Consider the following 23,223-nt stretch of genomic DNA (forward strand, 5'->3'; position numbering starts at 1 on the left):
CTGCTTTCCATTCTTAAAGGACAGAGCTATATCCATTTGTTCTCCAGTCCCAGAACTGCTCACTGCCATGCCCTGTTGATACAGAGCAGTGCAAGTCTTATCCTATTTAGCATTAGGTCCTTGACAAGCAAATACTCTACACTGAAAAAAAAAAATATCTCATAGTCTGTCAGGTAAGATAACATCACTATCATGGGGTCTCATGCTGCGGAAGGGTGCCTGTTAGATACATCTGAGGGGGTTCCTCTCCTGGGTCACAACTGTATCATGTGCCATCCTTATATTACCCCAACCAAACAAGAAAATAAAAGCAAACTGTAGCAGCCAGATCTTCTTGGCTCCCTCGTCATGTAAGTTCAGTATCCACTACCATAGCTAGGTCAAGAACTCTGTGCCCAGCCAAGGAATTACTCAGTACTGCTTGCATGGACAAAGCATCAGCAAAACATGAAAACTACACACAGCAGCATGAACAGCAGGATTCAAATCAGAGATTTCAGCCTTCCCTAGAAAGGAATAGCTTTGTCCAAGCAGCATGGTGCATTCATGTAAATGTGGAAAAATGATGTATTACTCGAACATGGGAGTCTGTGTTCATCATGAGCCCTAGCTACATGGAAACTGAAGACCAGACAGCGCTTGCTTCTTGTTCTGTATTTTCACTAGGCTTCTATCACCCATAGTTCTTTTTGTATACTTGTTTTACACTGCAGAAAGACCAAGTCATTAAGAGACACCTTCCTTTGCTCACATTACATGACAAATATTTAATTGCCTGCACATTTTTACAAGCAAGACCTTTATATCCTGTAGTAATACGTTAATCAATGTTCTCCAACTAGGCTAAGAAAACAGCCAAGAACTCTTCTAGAATTGGCCCCACTCATTCATGCCTAACAGCTACACATGATTGTTTTTAAACCAGGGATGAATTGCATTAAGACCATATGGTTGCTCTGAGAAGCTAAAAACAGATATTGCTACAGCAATCAGAAGCATAGTCCCATAAGATTAAATATTCCTGCAAGGTATTTAGAAAGCCACTGTAAACTGGGATTGGACATCTGAAAGTAGTTTCAGTGTCTGTTCCATTACTCAGTTCTGGATAACATACAACTTCCTCTTCCCCTCCCTCTCAATTTGCTAATAGTTAACGTAAGTACTTCTGAAAACCTTACTTCCCAGAAATGCCCTACAGCAGGTTTTCCAACAGTGTCTTGCTTACTCTTGTACCACCTCCTTTGCTGCAAATAACCAGACTCTGATTTAAACAACACTTTTAAAGAAACATCAAAAAACAAATGACACTTTTCTTGTCCTCCACAAATCCTCCTATGCCAAGCAGCCCAACAAGGCAAAAAGACCAGTTTTCTTGAAACCTGAATTTTAGGAAAGAAGAGACAGAACTGGAAAAGTCTGAAGCCCACAGATGCATTGTAACATACTGTCAATACATTCCAAACCTAACAGAAAGACCAAGGGCTTCCAAAATACAGTGTATGAAACCCCAGACAAGGCAACCCTTCTCAGCCTATTTTCATGAAGTTGAATGTCAATCAACTTTTAGCAATACCAATACCATAATATAAACAATAGCCTTCAGAACTGTAAGCAACACAGTAACGTGACAAGTTTTACAAGCCTGCAACACCCCTGGTTCCAGATATGAAAACAAGAAGTCATTTTATTGGCATACTTATATTTAACACTGCATACAAGTCTTCCTCACCTGAAGTAAGGCTCATTTTCGCTTGATTTCTACAAAGCATCCGCCTCTGTGCTATCAAGTTTAGTGTTGATTTTGCTTCTGAAGAGGATTTAACCTCAGGATTAATCCAGCTCAATGCTTGGTCCTCTCCCAAAACCGTTGTGGCAGGGCACTTTGACCTTGCCTCAATGACCCACTCATTTCAAGGCTCCTGGCACTCCCCGACCTTTGCCAGGCACACATGGGTAACTGACACCGCTCTCAGCCATCTTCTTCATAAAGCATCGATCACAGCTACACATGCACAGATACAAAATGCCAACGGAAAGGATTCCCTGGAGCCCTCACAGCTAACAACCGCATCTCATTTTGGTAGCTTTTCCCCATAAAAGTAACTCCTGTAGACTGCAGGACATTAACACACATATCTGCACATAGTTCTGAAGAGGTATCCTTCATATACAAGAAATGATCATCAACCTCCCTCCTGTCCTTCTGCCAAAGCCCACCAGAGAGGACGGCAATTGTATATGCCACATAAAGTGCCCCAAACCATTTTCCATAGTCCCCTTTGACAAAAGCCCCCACGTCTTGCACAACAGTCCATTCTAACTATGACAATGCCTCCAAATTACCGGTGTATGATTTCAACTATGGATTCCTCCACCACCACCAGCTCGCAGAAAGAAGGCCATATTCTCAGCTCCCTTTCAATAAGGGGAGTCTGAACTACAGATTTATGGGAAATGCAGTTAAGATTCAGCCCAAGGAGCTCTCATTTCTGTGAGGAGCATTAACGTTTAGAAGACGACACAGCTTAAACAAGTGGTTAGAAGACATGAAATGTTTAAAACCACGAGAAAGTACTCCAGCAAGAAAGCAAAAGCATTCTTCCACTCAACCTAAAACATGGGGTTTTTTATCCTATGGTTGCTATCACACAAGGTTCATTTGAGAAAGACCTCATGAAGGACAAGGAGACAAGCATATTGGGGTTTTGAGCCACTATGTACGCACAAGACTTAAAATCATTTGCTACTCAAAGAAACAAGGTTCCACACACATGCTATCATTCACAGAGCAGAAACAGACCAGAATAATTCATAACCTGAACAGTCTGATGAGCCTAGCTCCACAATAAACAAACTGGCTTTGATCAGTTAGTATCCAAGTAATAAATACTAATAACAGCCAAGATTTCTCTTGCATTATCTGGACAAATAATAGACGCTGTTAATGAGGACTGCTTGGCCTTAAGCATGTCAAATCATGAGGTACCTTTGCCCTGTATGTCAACATTAACTACAATCAATAGGCAGGATAGCTCCCTCATTGTAGGAATTAACTTATGTCCTCCTAATGGAGCAAAACTCATGTTTCTGGTATACAAGGACAGGTTCTTTACACAGTCCTGCAGCTTAAAATTTTAAATACAAGTCACTGTCTTTCCACTGCACACTGAGCAGTCAGTACAAGTAGTACTTCAACTCTGTAGTTCAAAAGTCAAAGCAGGAATATTAACAATATTCAAGAACCTTATGATATAAACAGCACCAATAATTACACTTTTTACACAAAGTATTTGGAAGTACTCACTTGAAAGCATTTTCCAGTGATTTTGCAAGCCTCTGAACATCAGATTCCTGGGACACCTCTGTGAATCTAAGCTTCCCTTTAAAACACCAGTTCTCCAAGAGAATCTTTGGAAATTCATTACTCCTCTCCAACAAACAGGCATAACCAGCTCTCAATGCACCTCAATTACCAATATCCCCCTCTAACTTCTTAAAAAGCTACTATTCTTCTTACAAGCTTCTTCAGTCCAGTAGCTAAATCTATAATCCTTGTAATAATTTTTCAGTTAAGATGCTAAAGCTTCTCCCCTCAACGCCACCCCCAAAAATAACTGGCTAGTGCACAATTTTGCTCTTTGATAGCACTTTCTGAAAATTTCTAAAAAGATATAAATCACAGGTAATAAAATCAGACATAGCTTTAACTTTTAAAGAGTAATTTTAACAAACTTTTACGATTTAGTACAGCGTTGAAGGGAGCTTTTCAGTAGCTAGAATTTTTTATTTCCCTAAAATTACTGAAGTACCCTGTATATTCAGAGCCATAAATCATGGCATCACCATAGAAGATGCTCACGGTTTGCATATTTGTGAAGGCTGCCCTCAAAAGCCAAGCAGGTGTATGACACCCGAGATCACTTTTAGGCTACCAACCCTGTAGTTCTCACAACAGCTAACTGGAAAACCACCCGAAAGGGGTGGAAAAAAAAGAGCACAAGAAACTCTGCACGAACAGCTACAGCCTCTGCAGAAACACACACAGTGGAGGACAAAGCAAGCCCAGACAGACTGCATAAGCACAGCTTCTCTAACCTTACTTTTAGCCTAGTTTTTTTTAAATAAAAAAGCTAAACAGCTGTGTGTTGCACACACACAGTTCTAAAGCAACTGTTAACCACCCAGGAAATACCTTGGAGCTACTCCTATGCAGTGCTCAGCAACCACAAAACCAAAACAGAAAGAACATTAATTTACCATTTAAGTCTACTACACTCAGTTTTGATGTCTGTACCCCCCATACCAACCCCTCATCCTTAACAACAAAAAAAACCCCACAACACACAAACAAAAAAACCCTGCAAACAAAAAGACTACGTTTTTCAACAACATTTGAAGGAAGAAAAGAGAGAAGCCTATAGAATCACAAATAACATGCAGAGTGCAAATAGAAATTATTGTTGATTATTTCTCACAGAAGTCCTGAATGACTTACAGTAAAAGCCATCAAGAATAACATTTTAAAGAAAACAAAGGATTGCTTTCTTCCTGCAAGACTATTAAACTGTAAAATTCTCTTATTATAGACCAATTTCAAAGCCAAAAGGATACCAGCATTTAAGAAGTGATTAGATCTATCTTTCAAGAACTTTGTATACCAATGGCTATGAAACACAGTCCAGATGCAGCCTCTACTTTATCAAGTTCCTAAACTGCCAACTGCCATGACAAACCAGGATACACTCAAACCATGCATAGTCTCTGAGCATCTGCTGCAAGTCATTGTTGGAGAACGGAGAGCTAAGTGGATCTTTGGTCTGACCACAGTATAGACTTAGTGATGAAGAAATGCATCACCCTTTCTCCCCAGTCCAACTTGCAGAACAGTCATTACCCTGACATTGCAGCGTTCCTCCAAACACACTTTGCAGAGTTCACCATTCATTCATTATTCCATGAGCCAATGCGACACTAAGGCACAAACCCCATTTTTTGATTAGCACTAGAAGCAGTCCAGACACTGAAAATCCATCTACGTGACAGATAAAAGCAATCCTAGAAGCCATAAATACCGGAGAACACTAACTAACAATTGGTTTTAAAACTTCAATACATTTAGTCCAAAAATTGATTATATATATAGCAAACAATCCTTTCAAGTGGATTTTATTACTTAGCAACTAAACAGATCTGTAGTGGCTAAATATATTGTAAGAGATGGCCAGCAAATCAGCTGAGCACTGCTTATCATCCTTCAAGATCTCCTACACTTCTAGAACCAGGACACAAAAGCAACTGCCACATAAAAGAGCCACAGTCCATATTCCTCCCAAACTCAGCACATTTGCATTATCTACCTTCAAGTTCCTACACTGTCCTATCGCTGTTAATATGCGACCAGTAAAACACAAGAACAAGAAACAGCACCAGTCATTTGCTGTCTTACAGTTTCCTGGAGCAGAAGTTTATGCACAGTCTGATGAGTTTTCATCTGTCTATGTACACTTCTTATTTCCACATAAGCTTCCCAGCGGCAGGGTTTGTACCTATTAGTCTGAACTCAGCTGTAGAGCTGCGCACTCACAGTGCTTTTAGCAGAGACACAACAGCATTCTATAGCTGCAGTGCAATCACTGGCTAGCTTTTGCTGGTCTTCCCACTCTGCTTCAATGCCCTGAGTTTTCCTCTGAAAAACCATTATTCACAAAAGTGCTGCATCTCCGCACTCTGTTCAATTATCACTTTGTCCCATTTTGACCTGTAAAGCAGCCAAAAGAACAGCATTCCATGCTAGATATGATAAAGAAAAGATGCAGACTGAGGTGGCACAAAAGAAGGGAAGGAAAAAAGATAAATTGGAAAATTCTCTCCCATTCCATCATTTGGAAGAAGGTGCCAAGAACTGGTAGCCAAAAGTGATGCTAGATGACTCATTCCAACACAGTCTATTGCTTTTCAGACAGTTATCTAAATTAGGCAATAAATCCTAGGTTATGCCAGGATTTCCAGAAACTGTTCTTCAATTAATACTTTTTTAAAAAGCATGTCTTGCTTGTTTAAAAAGGAACATTCTAAGAATCTGATACTTTTTTTCCCCCCACAGACTAATTTCTTCCATCATATCTGCAGCATTGTACACTATATTCCCAGAAAGCTATTCAACTACTCCTAGTCAGAATTCATGCCCTAAGTACTCACTGTTCCTTGTTTCTGTTTATGCGTTCTTCAAAAAACTTTGAGTTAAAAGCTGAAGACCTTAATCTAAAAACTATATATAAAACCATTGACAAGAAATGGGAACTTGCCAAAGACAGCAAAACATGTTAGCCCACTAGATAAAAATGGCAAACTCTCTGTAAACAAGAAATAATAGACTTACTTGTCTATACTTATGTCCTAGCAGTTTTATGGAATCAACTAAATCCCAAAGAAGCATCACACTACAGTACATATTTAATCTAGTGACCGGTGACATTGCCTTTGGTAATAACGCTCAAATCAAATATCTGACTGAAATATGATATACATGGATATCCGTAACTAAACTGAGCACAGCAGCAATGTGCTTGCTGGTTTAATATAAGAAATTTTTTTACAAAAATTCCCAGGCTCCAACCTGCCTGCAAGTAGCATCATAAAGAGAACTGCATCTAGACCTGCAGCCTTGCTCAGTGCTTCCAAGGAACCCTACAACTACAGAGGACAGCTGAAAAGATTTGGGATTTGATCAGTACTCAGAGCTGCCTATTTTTTATATATACATCATTCCCTTAGTCTAACAATTTAGTCACAGATCTAATCTGTGCATGGAACACAGAATGAAGTTCTGTCTAATACAAGCCTTAAATTTGACTCTGTACTTCCTTTCACAAAGCCCACAACTTCTTGCTGAATTAGAGTACACCTTTAAAGGTATCATCCATTCTTTGATTGTGGAAATTAGGTTTAAACGATCTCAAATTACTGCCAGCATTATAACATCAAAATTGGGGTACCACATAACCTACCACCTTGATCTAACCTGTTCAATCGCATTCAAGGAGTACCACAGTCTTCAGACAGACCACCCAAAAAGACACCATCCATACCACACCGCCAAAACCTAAAATCTTCTGCTGCAACCATCTTTCATCCTATCACCTATGACCACAAAAGGTATGCTGCTGCACTCCCCCCTGCTTTAGAACAACATTTTAAAAGACTGAGCAAAACCGATCTTTTCCAAAGCAAACAAACCCAGTCCTCCTTTATAGGTCACTTCTCAGCCTCTTACTGTTAAACTCCTATTTAATTTGTATTTTCAGTCAGCAGTTCCCAAAGCCAGGCAGACTTCAGCACTGAACAGACCAAAGTAATTACTTCCTTTAAGTCACATACAAAACCCCAGTTACTGACTGGAATTAAGCTTACTTGTCCATTCACCATTGTCACAATAGGCTGTTGTTGGCAACTACTATATCAATGGATCCCTTCCCACAGTACTGCTATATAGTCAACTATACTCAGTTAACTTCTGTAGAGTACTCTCCATACGTTTTACCTCACACGCAGAGATGAAATTAGTGAATACAGCACATCCCTCGTAAAAAGAAAAAATACACTGAAAAATTGTATTTTGGTGTTTCTTCCAATTTTCTTTCCCTCAGTTTTTTGTGTTTTTTTAAGTCATTACATAAGTATTGCAATAAAGCTAATGCAAGAACTTCTCCTATAAGTTTTCTGGCAAAGAAAGCTGTAATTTTATGTAAGAAGTCTTTCAGCAAATAGACATTATAAGAAATTCTGAAATTTGTGTCTTATCTGGATAACATACAGAACAAATCTTATGTTCATAATCTTAGCTGCTGTTCCTATAAATCAAACTTTCCTTTCCATGTTTGACAAAAAACACAATGTTGAGCAGACCATTTTATTCAAGTTAGGAGATGTGAGAAGAACCAGAATTGATAAGTAAGTTCAAGGAACTGATATGAGTGTAAAAAAAATAAAAATAGAAGTTCCCATTTAGAAAAAAGTAACACTAACTACACTGAGAAAAAAAACATAAAAGTTAAAGACACCCGGACTGAAAAGCTCTTTGTATGTTCTAGACACATTTAAAATGACTGAAGTGTTCAATTTCATTTGAAATTGCTTTGGCTCCATTCTACAATACACACACTGAAGATACACCCACTGTGAACAACCATGTTCTGTAACTTGTATGGGAAAGCTCCAAAGGACTATTAAGATGTCTTCCCATACTGTATAGAATGAAAGGTTAACCATCTTCCTAACCAACCTAAGACAATATATCAGCCCAAAAAGCAAAGACTTTACCTAGTAAATCTAGTCTTCTTGGGAGCATCCAAGACAAACTTCCATATTCAGATTTTGAATTCTGTAATTTAATGGGCGAGACTTCACCCAACCTCCCCAGGTTAGTTTTTCAGATCCAAGTTCAGCAAAGCTTGTATTATTACAGATCATAAAAAACAGTCTTAAATGACTATCACTACACCTATCTGCTAGTTTGAAAGAAGTTAGCTTTTAAGAACAAGCAATATCTTTAGTCTCAAGTCCAGCACATTAACAACTGCAATTGCACAAAACATATCTGGTTTTCAATATAAGTTTCAATGTAAGAAGCGACAGACACTTACCAATACACACATCTATCTTGCCCTTGATAGCAGCTTCATGCAAAGGAGTGTAGTTCCAGTTGTCTCTAGCATTTGGGTCTGCCCCTTGACACAGTAACAGACTAACCACTTCAGCATGACCAAAAGAGCAGGCGTTGTGAAGGGGTATCAGCCCTCCATCGTCACGAGCATGAACGTTGGCTCCTGTCTGCAGCAAGTGCTCTACAACATCCTTCCTTCCAAAACCTGTAAGAAAACGTATTTCTGTTCATTTGTCTGGTAAAACAACATGATTTAATATTTAAAACTTTTCACTTATTCCAATGTACAGACTTCAAATGCTATTAGTCACGTCCCTCTTCCACTGCTTAGTTCATGTCACCATAAAATGAGACTATATTCACCTGCTCAAACAACAGTTAGAAGATTCACGTACAGTCACGACAGAGGTGAGCAGTGCTGTATTATAATTAGCCTGACTGGCTGCCAATGTTTCATGAAGAAGTTCTGCAAAAGACTTCCCTTTTTTTTTTTTTCAAGAAAAACTTATTTAAATTTCAAAAATTTAAAATTTGTAATGAATCTTAAACATTAAGTATAATCTGCACATACCTAAAGCAAACATCTTACATGCTACCTCTTGATATAGGTCTTCATCTTGGAGAAGACATCATATTAATAAACACTGAAGGACACTGTCAGTGGTCAAGCAGAGCAACCTTATCTCAATCCAAACTACATTCTTGCTCTTTACAAGGATCCTGATTACCTCCAACTGACAAACTGATAGACTAAGTCACAGATAAGCAGAACTGAGACCTCAGCTGGAAAATAATGCCTCGGGAAGGTCTCAGCCTACAAACACAGCCTCTGTTACAGCCAAGGAAAATGTCACCATAAAGCCAGCATCATTAAACTAACACGCTTCAAAATCCTGCGTCAGCATGCCAGGCCCTAATACCTTTAGCTTGTTGTCCACAACGAACACTGAAAGGTTTTAGTGCCCAAATGTACCTCCTATTGCTCCAAATACCTTACAGCAGTCTCCAAAATTTGACCGTGCACCCTATCAATAAAAAAATTTTTGAGCATGCACCCCCAAATATATGTTTAAGTCATATACATGCACTACTATCTAGATTATAAAGCTACACAAAAATAGAAATTTAAAAAGTCTAAGATAAAAGATGAAATAAACACTGTTTTAACATTTCTATTTATTAATGGTACAAAACATATTTTATTCCTGCAGCCCAATAAAATATTTCGTACACCACTTCGGAGACCACTTCCTTAGAGGACAGGAACAGAAATCAGGCTTAAGAGGGACAGTTTGAAGTAAACCACAAGTGTTCATTTTTGTACAAGGTTGCATCTCAAAGGTTGGGTTGCATTTCTTAGAAACCTCAGGGTTAAAGGCAGTTATCACTAGAGGGTTTAAGAGACTGTCACTTCAAGTTATTATGTCTTCTGGTAATCATGGATACCAGCTAGCTTAGGTATGAAGAATTCCACGTATATGAACTATGTTTATCAAACAGCTGAATTAAATGCTGCAGCAAGTGAAATCCAATCACAGTTCTAATTCTCAGCTTATAGATTGTTATTAACTCCACAGATCAAGGATCAAAAACATAACTAAAGACATTATTTCCCCTCTAGAAGGCAAATATAAGGCTCAAGGGAAGCAACAAAAACACTGTCAGCTCTCCTCCAGGTGATCATGTAACTTAGCTGCAGCAAAATGCTGCTGAAACAGTGACAGATGTGGTTCTCAAAGTCTGCACCCTCTACAGAGGGCAACAACTCACACACAAAGACTTCTCACACCTCAAAGTTTTACCCGAGAGTTACAGTCCCTGGACAGGACCTTCATTTCAATGAATTAAACCCCCTTTCTGCCAGAGTAGTGCACTACTTACAGCTATGCAGACTTACAGCATCAAATTAACATGCTTTTCCCAGACAGCCCGTACAGTGAGATCTCTAAGCCAGACCTAGCACCTTTCATCCACACCAGCTTATCCAATTAAGGCTAATGTACTAACTTGACATCCAGCTTTCAGTCAAGCTGCAGGCTAGTGTTCTGCAGGAATTTACACTGTCTCCTCAGTGGAGTCCTTAAACACCTTTTCTTGAACAACTTAAGTTTTCTAGAAACCAACTGATGCTATAGTTAAGGCAGGCAGGGCCAAAACAAAAAGCCCCTTCATCAAGGCTTACCATGGTCTGAGAGTTTGGATGACAGTTTAACAATATCTTTATTTCTGGCTGAAGTAGTATTCTTCTATGAGACACGAGCAAGCAGGTGGAAGAACAAGCAGGTGGAGGAACATGAGACTGTAGCAGCTCACACCTAGGTTAATCCTGTACGGTAACACAGCTCAAGGGCTCCAGTTACCAACTACAGCCTGGTTCCTTTTGGATAGCTGTAAGGATTCCCCCATCCCCACTGCACAGAGCATTCACTGCTTGCAGCACAGATGCTGGCCCACTACAAATTACAAGTTAGTGTACTGAACAGGTACCAAAGTGGGTTTTCTTTAATACATGGGGCTAAACAGCAGTTCAGCAGCTGCTCCACAAGCTGCCGAGTCATACCAGCTGCAGGAAGGGGCCCCCAGCCAGACTGGCACCCCACTCAGCAGTCCAGTTCTAGTCCATCACTGCAGATGAGTCAACGCTTTCTGGTACATTATATACTGATCAGTTCACATTAGAGATTACACTACAGAAATGGAAGTGTGCAAATCAAAACTGGTATTAAGAGTGACACTCATTTGTCATGACAAAACTGCTACCAAAAGACACATTTTTATTAACTGAACTGTCAGCAAGGCCACTGCAAATCACTGCAGCCTCCAGCATGAAAACAGATTTGTCTGTCTCCTTATGGAAGAGTCCAGGAACATCACCTGTAAGTCTTCAAATAGAAAATGACAGCTTAAATGGGTACAACAGCAAAGAAAGGGTATCTGGTCCCACAGCAAAGCAAACAGGCCTGCGGCACAAATACTAAGAAGTAAGCCCTCAAGGTTTATATTGTTCATTTGACTGACAAAGGAAAATTGAGCAAAACAAGAATTAGAAAAGGACGCTTTCAACTAAACAGTAGATCAACAGATTTCATTAGCCTTTAGTTTTTATAGACGAAGCTACTAAAAACAGCGCTTAAACTTCATCAGTGTTTGCTTTACATGTACATATCGTCTCTCTTTCAAGGAAAGACAACCTGACAGTGACTGAAACCTCAGGTTCCTTTTCAAATTATCCAGTCTTGTGATTTTCAGGACTACACACATACTTCAAGGTATTGCTGGATGTGAGGTCATTGAAACAGGTATCTTTAGAAATGCCAGCCGTAAATATTTAACAGTTTTTGGTGAATTAGCTTTTCTGGTCAGTCTTCAAAAAGCACAATTGCAGTTACTGTGATTTTATCCCACCAGACCACCCATCTTCCAGAGAAAAAGTAACCAATTATGGGAACAGCTTCCCCCACCACCACACCTGTAAGAACTTGAATTGACAAAGTGCCAGAAAGTTTTTTAAATCATCACACAACCCAATCTGACAAAGCAGTTGTAATTACTGAAACTCCAGCAGTGTCACCTTTTGTAAAGAACAGACACATGTTAAGCCATTTGTGACAGATGAATCACATATAATTCAGTTTAATCTGAAGAAACTGATGTGATGCCATTTAAGCTGACTTTAAAAATCCTACTCTTGTATATTTCCAGTACAACTTTAATTTACAAAGTTTAAGGAAGAGTTCCCAAGAAAGAGCCTGTAACCAAAGACCCCAAAAGACAATCAAACAGAAGGTTCCTACAGAAAATATCTGAACCCAAGGTAACTACGGAGGAATGCAACATGTAATGGCCCAGTATGCAAGCTTGCTTTGATGAGATTCACCTGCCAGCTTCCAAAGCATGCTCGTGGGCAGAGTCCCTTACAAGCTTGGGCTTTACACAAGTAAAATGCACAAGCTTTGCCCTCATTTTAGCTTCTTTATGCAATTTAGAAGTTTCAGGCAAGTCACAGTACCTCAGAGAACATATTGTAGAGGAGTGAAAGGAAGCAGTAATCCCATTACAAAAAGGCAGTAGCAAGAGAATGCCTGAAATGTAAGGGTGAAACATTTATCAGTCAGACCAAAGAAAAGGCAAAAATTCAGACTGACTGACAGGCTCTTCATTTCTCCAGTCATCTCACAGAAACAACTCAAGACTAAGGCTTGGCAAAAGCCAGGAGATGGACACAGTTATGATAGCTTTACATAAATCAAAAGGCAGGCAGTCAATTCAGAAAAAATCCCACTTAACTAGTTCTTTGCCAATGACGTATTCTTGCCTTTTTCCAATTTATACCTGTCACTTTAGGCTGAAAGTGAGAAGAAAGACTCTAGGTAGCAAACTGGCAGCCTGACAAGACAGTACACAGAGACACCACCAAATGCTTACTACTACTGCCAAGACCGCCTGTCCTACTCCCCGCTCACATCCTGCTCCCAGCCCACAAGCTTGTCCGTCCCATCTCTTCTTGTGGCTTTGAGTCTAATTAACAAGAGGCAACAGGGTGAGCAGACTGAGTGACTGATGAGAAAGCAATGCAAGGAAAGCAACAGGAGCATCAGTGGATACCCTCTGTTACATGCTCCAGTTAAGAGCTTCCACGTTAAACGTGCGTTCAGTTAGTCACAGACTTTCACACAGTAACAGTTTACAATTACTAACACTCCCAGAAGTCACATAATTCATTGCTCAATTTCAAGACTCATTCTCAGAAAATTTGGTAGAAACCCCCCCCCCCAAATAAATATATGGAGTTCCCACTAGAACTGGAAAAATGTTTTACCCTGTGAACGTAATACATCAAGCGGTCAGTTTGATCAGCTTAAGTACAGCTGTACGGTTCTAACTGCTGCCCAGTTAATGTCACTTGATCACAACATAGCATGAACTCCGACTTCTGCCAACTCCAACTTCTGCAAGGCTACTGTTAGGTGTAGAGTCTAATTTATCACATGGAGACTTCTAACTCACTAGGCATTTTTCTGCCTCCTTCCACTTGCTTGCTCTTAAGAACACATTGACTCCAAAAGGAGTTAAATTTTACAAAAGCATATAATCACAGCTTAAGCACACCTGCAGGTATTACCCTGATCTTAGACAAGACAGCAAAGGTGCTCTTATTAAATGTAATCCACTTGTTAGGGCACTAAACATAGCTTATGATAATACAAGCCCTTGAAGTAGAGAAGCACATGTCTTAAGAGACACACAACCTTTTGAGAATGTTTTAAACTGTAGGCAAAGGATGGAAGAAGAAAGCAAGCTAAGTCACTGTACATCTCTTTGCTTTAGTACTGCACATTCTGGGACAAGGTTTTTCCCCAAGACAGGTCTTCCAAAAGCTACCAGCACTTCACCCACTTCACTAGGCAGAACACAGTTGAACTGGGTGATTTAACTAAGTAAACTGAAGATCCTTCAAGCTGGGAAAACGGACACCTGGCTCAGTATTACTGAAGAGCTGAGATTTTGCATGTATATCCTCTTGTAAACTCCTTCGAAGGATTTTAAATGGGAAGGAGATAGAATCCATTGCACAAAGTACTGCAAGGCCACCAGAGAGAAGTATTTAGCATTCACAAAGAAAGCACGCTGAAACTTCCTAGAAAGCCATACACTTGTGACAATAACAGAGTTCACGTACTATAAATGCTACAAAAAGAAAGAATTCCAAAGTCAAGGCCAGTAGTTTATCAATTCATTTTGTTACATTAAAAAAGCCTGCATTTTGCAGTCTGGTAGTCTGTAAGGCTGTCAGGGTGTTTCTTCATTCACTACGCAATCAGCACTCTTCATTCTATCCATGAATCCAGCAGAAAATTGTTATTACCCCTGCTTTAAGTTGCACAAGGCACAATTAATCAGTAACTTAGCATTCTTGAACTACTCCAACTCATTTTGTTGCAATTGTCCAATGTATCCTGGTCATAGAAGAGACAGCTTTATAAACAACCCTTTGAGTAAGCTCAGACATCTCAAGCAAGGCTCTCCAGAACCATTTAAGCTAACTTACACCACAGGTGTAGTGGTTGATTCAGATGTCTCTGCATAGAGTGGAAGCGTGTAATAAGTTACCAACTACTTCTTCCCATTTCCTGGCTTTCCCTGAAGGAACATTCAGTAGCTAGTTATGTTGGTTCTCCCGTCTCAGTTCCTTATCTCGCTTACACATGTTGATGCAGCTTGCATTTTTATGATTAACAGCTTAATACTTGACAAATAAACTTGACCATCTCTCTTCTTAAACTCTGACCACTGACTGTTTTCCTAGCCAAGTGAAATCCCTTTGCCTTCAGGATTGAAGTTGTGTACTCCATAAATTTTCAAAAGAATAATTATATATGTGTAGCCTTCATAAAAATTTGTCTTCCAACAGTTATTACTAATGATATCCAAAGCATGCTTACAGAAAACTACTTTCCCCAAACAGCTTTTGACCATTACTATAGACCCAAGCAGAAAGAAAACAAGGAGTATCACTGACGTTCTAACAAGTCACCTTAAATCAGGTTTCTCCAAGCCTGAGTGTGGGCTAATACCAAGAGCACTTCACCCTGTGATCCTGACTTCATGTCTTCCAAAAGCCACTCTGAAACCTCTGCCTCACCTCTTCCTCAGTACAGAAGTGGGCATTAAGCTACAGTTAGCAGTTACTACTAGTACACTCCATACCCCTGGGTTAAACCTAGAAGGAGTAACTGTAAAGCTACAAGAATGCATTGCCTAAGAACTTGGGCTAACTCCATAATCAAAAAAACAAGTTAAACTTAATGGGTGTCAAACTGGAAAAGCTTATGACTGTGGTTATACAAAGAAATCGGCTAGGACTCAGCTTATTTCTATCAGGTCCATCTACCCAGTAATTTTTGAAAGAGGTGCTATTACTAATGACTTACCAGCAACGACTGGGCCTAAAAACACATGAATCTATGTATCAGCAGCAAATACACACATATCCTTCTGTAAGACTAGACCCTGTTTCAGAAGGGAAGCAGCAAATCTATTACCAAGCTGGTGCTTGTAAGTTGTAGCTAGCTCTGGGAAAAAGCTGGGATTTCAGACAAAAGGTCGCAACAATCCTCCCCATCTAGGAATATTAAAGGTCAAAAAGTTTTGGAAAGCCAACCTTGGTATGCAAGTACTATAAGTGGAAGATGAACATAAAAAAAAAAAAAAAAAGCCATTCAAGTATCACTGCCAACATGCTTCAAACATGATGGACTAATACAGGCACACAAACACCAACACCACCCCCCACAACCACATCACGATTAACAGGAAAAATACGTAGGCTGACACACACACCCACAAAGTATACCTAAGATGTGATAAGCTATCCCATAGACTGAAATCATCCAACCATTAAAAAAATAGTCAGCCAATAGCATACCCCAAAGAGGGGAAAAAAAAATAAAAAATCTACCTTTCACAGGCAGAACAATCAATGCATTTGATTATGCTGGCAAAAAAGGTGCTTTGTCAACTATGTGACAACATCGCCAGATGCAGAACTATCAAGCCAATTTACATGAACAGACAGCACAGGCGTAACAAAATTTTTCAACTAGTGAATGACTTACAATACAGTAAAGACATTCATAATCTGGTGTGGTGAAATCAACAATGACAATTAAGATCTTTCCCAAAGAAAAGAGGTAACACATCTTTAGATTGAAGGAGTGTAGTGGCAAGGTAAAGGAGTGGAATAGTTTCTCTGTTTCAGTGCAGTCTGAAAAAGAAAAGCATTAGCAGAACACAGGATATTCCAGCAAAAGTAGTGGGAAATACAGGAGGAAGCAAATTACTTTTAATACAAGTTACAGTCCAGTTTTTTAGTGAACTTCTTACTACAGGATGAGCTTCTACTAACATGTAGAAACTGTGTCTTGCTCAAATAGTTGCTGAGCTACAGGAACTGCAGGAAGAGTACTCTGAAATTATACAATAAAAGGGCAAGTGTGTAACTCTTTCCTAAACATTTGCTTTTTGCCACCAGTAAAGATAAAACCTAGACCCAAACACATCTTTGTTTGTGCCTAGCACGGTTGCCTTTTCAGTTTGTTGGTGGGTTTTTTTAGTTATAAACAAGCTAGTTTTCATTGAAAAAAAAAACGAATGCAAAAGCTATGAATACATTAATACTGCCACTTAATTTCTTTTTTGTATTTTAGTCAATGACTCTGAAGTCTTCAGAATCTGCTTCTTGGGTGCTACTGGACAATATCCAAAGCCTGCACTGCTACCAAAGACCCAAATATCCTGCAATCCCCACAGCAGCTGAGAAACCACTGAGTTTTTCTCTTTCCAGTTATGTGTACCTCTATAGATGAATCCCTCAAAATCACTTGCAAAGGAAAAGCTGAACACCATGCATCCTGAAAGACATTCAGAATTTCAAGAGATGCTCTGCTAGAATAACAGTCCAGTTTGAGGATGAAAGAAAAACGATCCTTTGTTCAGTATCTTCCTGCTTGCAAGAGATGTCTCTATCATCCTGATATGGGCTCAGTATTAATCTTGGCTTTATTAATAGCTAACCAAAGCAGGTCAGATTTATTCAGCGTACTAGATGACATTTCAACACAGAGTTGAAGTACCGATTCCCCTTCATTCAGATCAACTGACAATTCAAACATCTCAGATAAAAAAAGATCTGGATAACACTGTTGCTTCAACTTGATATGGTTGTGCACATTTTATGTGGAAGTGGATAACAGACAGATGACTGCAATTTCTAGAAACAGATTTAGAACTATCTCCAGCTTTTTCAATAATTGATTACAGAGATTTCAGTTCTTACCTTATCCCCAGCTTACATATGTGCTGAGGATTCTGAATGCCCTCAGAAGTCACTCCTTTTATCCTCCTTCTGCCATTAGAAAGGAGATAAAGGTGATCTTGAAACTAAAAACCTCAAAAAGCTTAAGGAAACATAAACCTAGTACTTTTTACAAGAAACTAGAACCAGGAAAATTGTACTTCTCTGTTACAGTAAAAGTAACTTAACTGCCTGGCATTGCTGCCAAAAAAAACCACCAAACCAACCCCCCCCCCCCCCAAAAAGAGACACCTGCAAAACCCAGGCTGAGCTAGGGAGAAGTCAAGTACCGGGGCCCAGAGGGGGAAAGTGGGGTGCAGAAACCCAGCTATCCAAAATTGGGAAATGAAGAAATTAGAAGAATTCCTCTATCACAGATCACAAGGTCAGAAGTAGAACTCTCCCTCTTGTCATTTAAGAGTTTCGCTTCAAGAGGTTTGAAAAGAGCAGTTTAAAACACTGTATATTGCACTCTCCAACTCCCATTCCCCTTGTGAAGGCCATACTATTCATGCTTAGGTATGACATGTAAAACGTGAGCTATTACCCGTAACACAACTTCGTGTACGTAGCAGACTCCTATGCTCATAAGCAAACAAGTTTTATTTCTCCTTTTACCCACAAAGGAGAAGGAGATCAAGTCAACATACTACATCACTAGCAGATACACACTGCCTAAGATCAGTTGCATTCAAACAACATGCTTTTTTTTTTTTTTTTTGGATTACAGGCCTCTCCAAAATGCAAGACCCCAAGACCTCTCTCTAATAAGAAATCCACCTAGTGCTATTATATGTCAAGTTACATGACCTACTGCAGTGATTTGAGACTGAGTACATACAGTAGCTAAGGAAAATCCTTAAATCTAGAAAAATAGATATAGGAATTTGTTAGGCACAAGAACTTCACCTGCTGTTTTCCTCATGCTACAAGAAAGCATCCTCCATTGCTATTACAGTAACATCACATTGACACTATCAACTTTCAAAGCCTTAAGTAAATTTTGTCCGTTTCTTCTCTAACCAAAGTAGAACTTACGACCGCAGCTTCAGCACTAGTTTGTACTAGCACTGAAGTTACAACGTGAGATATCAGAGTTTAAGGGGAACATCAAGGTCTAATTTTGCATCTGAATCCAAAGCAAGCACAGCAGACTTAAGATGAACCTTCCAAGACATTCAGAACTTCGTGCATGCACATGCATTTGTACCAGCATTATGTTCCACAGTTCACTAAAATCAAATCCATCTCCATACCCCAGAAGTTCACTATGCTTTAAAGCCCGCTTGCATTATGTGATGCTTTACTGGTAGAGCTCAGGGATCAGAGAAGAATGAAAAGGAAACAGCTCAGGGCCAAAATTTCACTTAGGTGAAATGCCACTTGTTCTTTGAAAATGAAAACAAACCCAGTACAGTCTCAGAGAGTATCACCTGACTGATAAATTGAACACCACTATTCAGAGTTCCAGGCAACATGGTGACATAAAACATTCATTTTTATTATCAATTTCAACACAGTGCTTTAGAGCCACACTCCAACACTTAAATACTGACCGCTCAATACAGTCTCATTAATTACCTTAATTTATGTGTACTAGTGCACCACTTAAAGCTCAAACAAGTGCCCTTTACTACATAAGGACTGGTCCCGTAACACTGTGGCGTATGTCACAAAGTCCTCAGCCTGACCACAGACCTAACAATTGTGCAAGTCCTCAGTTAGGGCTGATGATTTAAAACATCTTCGTTTTACTCTTACGAGCTTCATGTACCCTGCACACCCAGTGAAGACCACAACCTGTACAAAATACTCTCTTTATGGACTACTCTTAATCTGTAGCAGCTATACTTGGCTAGAAGGTAACATTTACTTCCAGCTAACATAAACTGTTGGACTTAAATGTTAACTGCTTTTATGACACTATTTCTGATCACAATGACATCTCTTCTCTGCACTAAGAAGCATATTCTCTCCTGGATATATCTGTAACTTCCGGTCAGTTCAGTGGTTCCACTTCACCTCTTTCCCCAGTCCACTCACAACCACAAGAAATACAGAGATCAATCAGCAGCTACACACCCCCCTCCCCTCAAAAAAAGTTACAAAGTACAAGGCATCGGCTTTGATTCCTATCAAGTCTACACGCACCACAGGGGTCCCTGACTTTCAAGGGCTACTACAATACAGGTGAAATCCTTAACTTCAAGCCAGCTCTGTCCCGATTGCGTTTCTCACTTCCTAAGCACACATGCACAAGTACGCTGCAGCCCACGAGTCAAATACAGAGAAAAACGCCCATACATCTCCCTTACGCCTCCAGGATCTCCTCTCCCACTTGCTTCACCCAAAGGAAGGATCTTCTGTCATTTTATGAGGGGGCAAAAAAGGAGACTTAGCAGCTGTCCCCCCACAACCTGCAGCAAAAGGCCGCCAGGGAAGCGGGCTCACAAGCCTCCTCTCAGCTTAGGCTCGAGTTCTCCCGACCCACCGAGGTGCTGGAGAGCCGCTCCCCGAAGCCAGGGAAGCTACTCCTGGGGAGCCAGGCGGGGAGCTGTACCCTCCCTGTCCCGACGCACTCGCTGTCACTTGCCCTCGCCGGGAACAGGAGGCCGGACCTGACCCGGCCCCTCCCCGGTCCCGGGGCACCCACCGGCGGCGAAGTGGAGCGGCGTGGACTTGCGGCCCGCCATGTCCTTGGCGTTCACGTTGCCCGTGTCCACCAGGCGCTTCACGCGCGTCACGTCCCCATTGCGGCAGGCCTCCAGCAGCTCGCGGAAGGCCCCGCTCGCCGCGCCCGGGCCCGCCGCCTCGGGACTCTCCGCCGTCGGGCTCGACGCGACCGACGACGATGCGGACGAAGAGGAGGAGGAGCTGCTGGAGCTGCTGCCCGAGCCCGGCGGGGGACCCGGGGCGGCGGCGCCCGCACCCTCCGAGCACTCCAGGGCCGGAGGCCGCTCCACGTCGGGGGGAGCCTCGCCTTCGGGGCCGGCCAGGCTGTGGCGCTGCGCGGCAGGGGCCAGGTCGGCCGGTGCCAGGCTGGGGCTGCGCGGCGGCGAGGCGGCGGCCGGTGGCGAGGCAGGCCCGGGCGGCGGCGGCGGGTGGTGATGGTGGTGATGGTGGTGGTGCTGGGAGCGACGCGGCGCCGCCATCTTCGCGCTCCGCCGCCACCCCCCCTCTCGGCCCCCGTCACTGCGGCAACGGCGGCAACCCCCGCCCACACTTCCGCCCGCACCCGGCCAATCCCAACGCGCGGGGCGCGGACGTGACGACACAGGCGGGGCGGGGCGGACGGGGGCGCGGCCTCACCGAGACGCGCCCCACGGCGGGGCAGCGGCTCGTGCCTGCCCCCTGGGGGCCGTCACTGCGGCCCTCGCCGGCACGGGGCGGGGAATTGGGCGGGGCACGGGGCAGGGAATGGGATGGGGAATGGGGCGGGGAATTGGGCGGGGCACGGGGCGGGGAATGGGATGGGAATGGGGCGGGGCGAGGGGCGGGGCGGGAACTGAAAATCCGCCGCGACTGCCAGTTCCGGGAGAGAGCCGTCCTGGGCTGGGCCAGCCGGGCCCCAGAGCCTCGGCTCCCCCGGAGGTCTGCTCCCCCCGGAGTGCCCTGTTGCCGCCGGGAAGCGGCGGTGGGGCAGCCCTCTTCTGCCTCCGCGCACGGCGGGTGGCACAAACCGGGCGTGCCCGCGGTCGTTGAGCTCTCGGCCTGGAGATCCAGCGCTTGCCCAGGCGCTCACCACCCCTGCAGCCTCGCCAGCCGGCAGTAGCGTGGTTTCATTCCAGTACAGCTCCTTTCCCAAAGCTCGAAAACGATGGAGCAAGACTGGCGGGAGAGCAAGGTGGTGGAGAAGCCTAAATCACGTCTGGCGGTTGTTTGACAGTTTCGGGGAGGAAAGCAGCTTTGACTCAGACTCCATTCTCCCGTGTAAGGCAGCCACAGAAGAGAAGGCTGCTTCCATGGAAGTGGGGAATGCTCCCTCCGCATCAGAAATAACAAAGTGCGGAGGAACAGGAGGCGGAAGGGCAGCAAGGAGGGGAGTGGCTGTCAGGGCTGGGGGTAAGAAAGAGAAACCCAGGGATGCCAGGGACCGAAACGGCCCCATAAGGCCCTCTGTGGAATAAGGAGATCCAAACTGCGTGGGAGTGAGCAGGAGTATTTAAATAAGCATTTGGGTTTGGATTTGGAAAGCAGCAGGAAGGTGAGACCAAAGTGCTTCTGACTTAACAGTATGTAGGGGGGGATATTCACACCAATTACAGATAAACTGCTTAAGTTGGAAAGCCCCAAGAGATCTCCAGTTCACTCACCTTAACTTCACTCTGCAAGCCCAGGGGAGATCCCATGGATGGGAAAAATATCAACAGCAACAATTCCTAGTGACTTCCCACTACACCAGGTACCAGGGCTCCCAGTGCTGGTGGGGCAGCAGCCGTAGGTCAGAGTGGTGAGAGCAATGAGGAATTCCCATTAAAGGGAGTAAATATGGCTAATGCCAGCCAGTCTCATCCTGGCAAACAGATCTGATGTAGTTATTTGGTAGGTAAGTGTTTGCATAGCTATGGGATGTGCTGGAGAAGCACGGACCAGGTCTAACGCTCGGAGCACAGATAATCAGAAAACAGGAATTTAGAAGAAATCAGGATCTGGTCTAGTGCCTTTCTGCTGCTGAGGAGGAGGTAGGCATGACACCAATCCCCATGACTGCTGGAGTAGTAAATGAAGATCCACTTAAATGTGCCCAGTTCAATTCTCGTTCATGACTTTGAAGCCATGGGTCAAGACCAGGTACTGAGAGACCTTGCCAGGACTTCCTTGACACCTGAACTGAGATAGCTGCTGCTTCACAGCAGTCTTTTTTTCAATTCAGAACTCCCAAAAGGACTTTGCAAGCTAATTACAATATCCCCTTTGTCAGGCTCAAGATTTGCAAGGCATAGAAGAGGTCAGAGCATCAGTATGCACTTGTTCAGCTTACCACTGGCTTCCTGCAGTCTATATTTCACCCAGACAGTTGCTTTTGGAGCATCAGTGGCAAACAAATCACATCCCTTTAACCCTCACTGTACTTCCCATAAACCTATGTTAGACAGCACCACTTTCATGAAATGTATCAGTACACAAACATTTCTTCTAATTCTTGAAATATTTTCAAAAATACAAGTAATATTTTTAAAGATTTGGGATTCACATTTTAAGTGACCTTAAAAATCCTTTGTTGGTTGTAGGATTGAGTAAGAAATGCTGCACTCTGGGTCTGCCTTTCCTGAAAGCCCTGTGGAGAAGGACATGAGGGTACTGGTGGATGAAAACTTGGATATGAGCCAGCAATGTGCACTCGCAGCCCAGAAAGCCAGCCATATCCTGGGCTACATAAAATAAAGCACGGCCAGCAGGTCAAGGGAGGTGATTCTGCCCCTCTACTCCACTCTGGTGAGACTTCACCTGGAGCACTATGTTCAGCTCTGGGGTCCTCAGTACAAGATGGACATGGACCTGTTGGAGTGGGTCCAGAGGAGGTCCACAAAAATGATCCAAGGGCTGGAGCATCTCTTCTATGAAGAAGGGCTGGAAGAGTTGGGGTTGTTCAGCCTGGAGAAGAAAAGGCTCCAGGGAGACCTTATTGAGGCCTTTCAATATTTAAAGAGGGCTTATAAGAAAGATGGAGAGAGACTTTTCACCAGGGCCTGTAGTGACAGGACAA

At 42.4% G+C, this 23,223-nt stretch overlaps 1 protein-coding gene across 3 annotated transcripts in view; it reads right to left on the reverse strand.

The window, feature by feature from the left end:
* Positions 1-20,709, reverse strand: part of TNKS (tankyrase) — a 141,324-nt gene extending 120,615 nt beyond the window's left edge. For 2 of the 3 annotated variants that reach the window (XM_040599890.1, XM_040599881.1), the window contains exons 1-2: positions 20,170-20,708; positions 8,643-8,867 (exon numbers count right to left, since the gene is read on the reverse strand). In XM_040599890.1, the coding sequence (XP_040455824.1) occupies positions 8,643-8,867; positions 20,170-20,668 (724 nt within the window). In that variant the 5' untranslated portion in view covers positions 20,669-20,708. Of the gene's footprint in view, positions 1-8,642; positions 8,868-20,169 lie in introns of all 3 variants that reach the window. The other variant, XM_040599898.1, reaches the window with a different exon arrangement.
* Between the last annotated feature and the right edge of the window lie 2,514 nt (positions 20,710-23,223).

The sequence above is a fragment of the Falco naumanni genome, chromosome 1, assembly GCF_017639655.2.
Source record: "Falco naumanni isolate bFalNau1 chromosome 1, bFalNau1.pat, whole genome shotgun sequence".
NCBI classification, from domain to species: Eukaryota; Metazoa; Chordata; class Aves; order Falconiformes; family Falconidae; genus Falco; species Falco naumanni.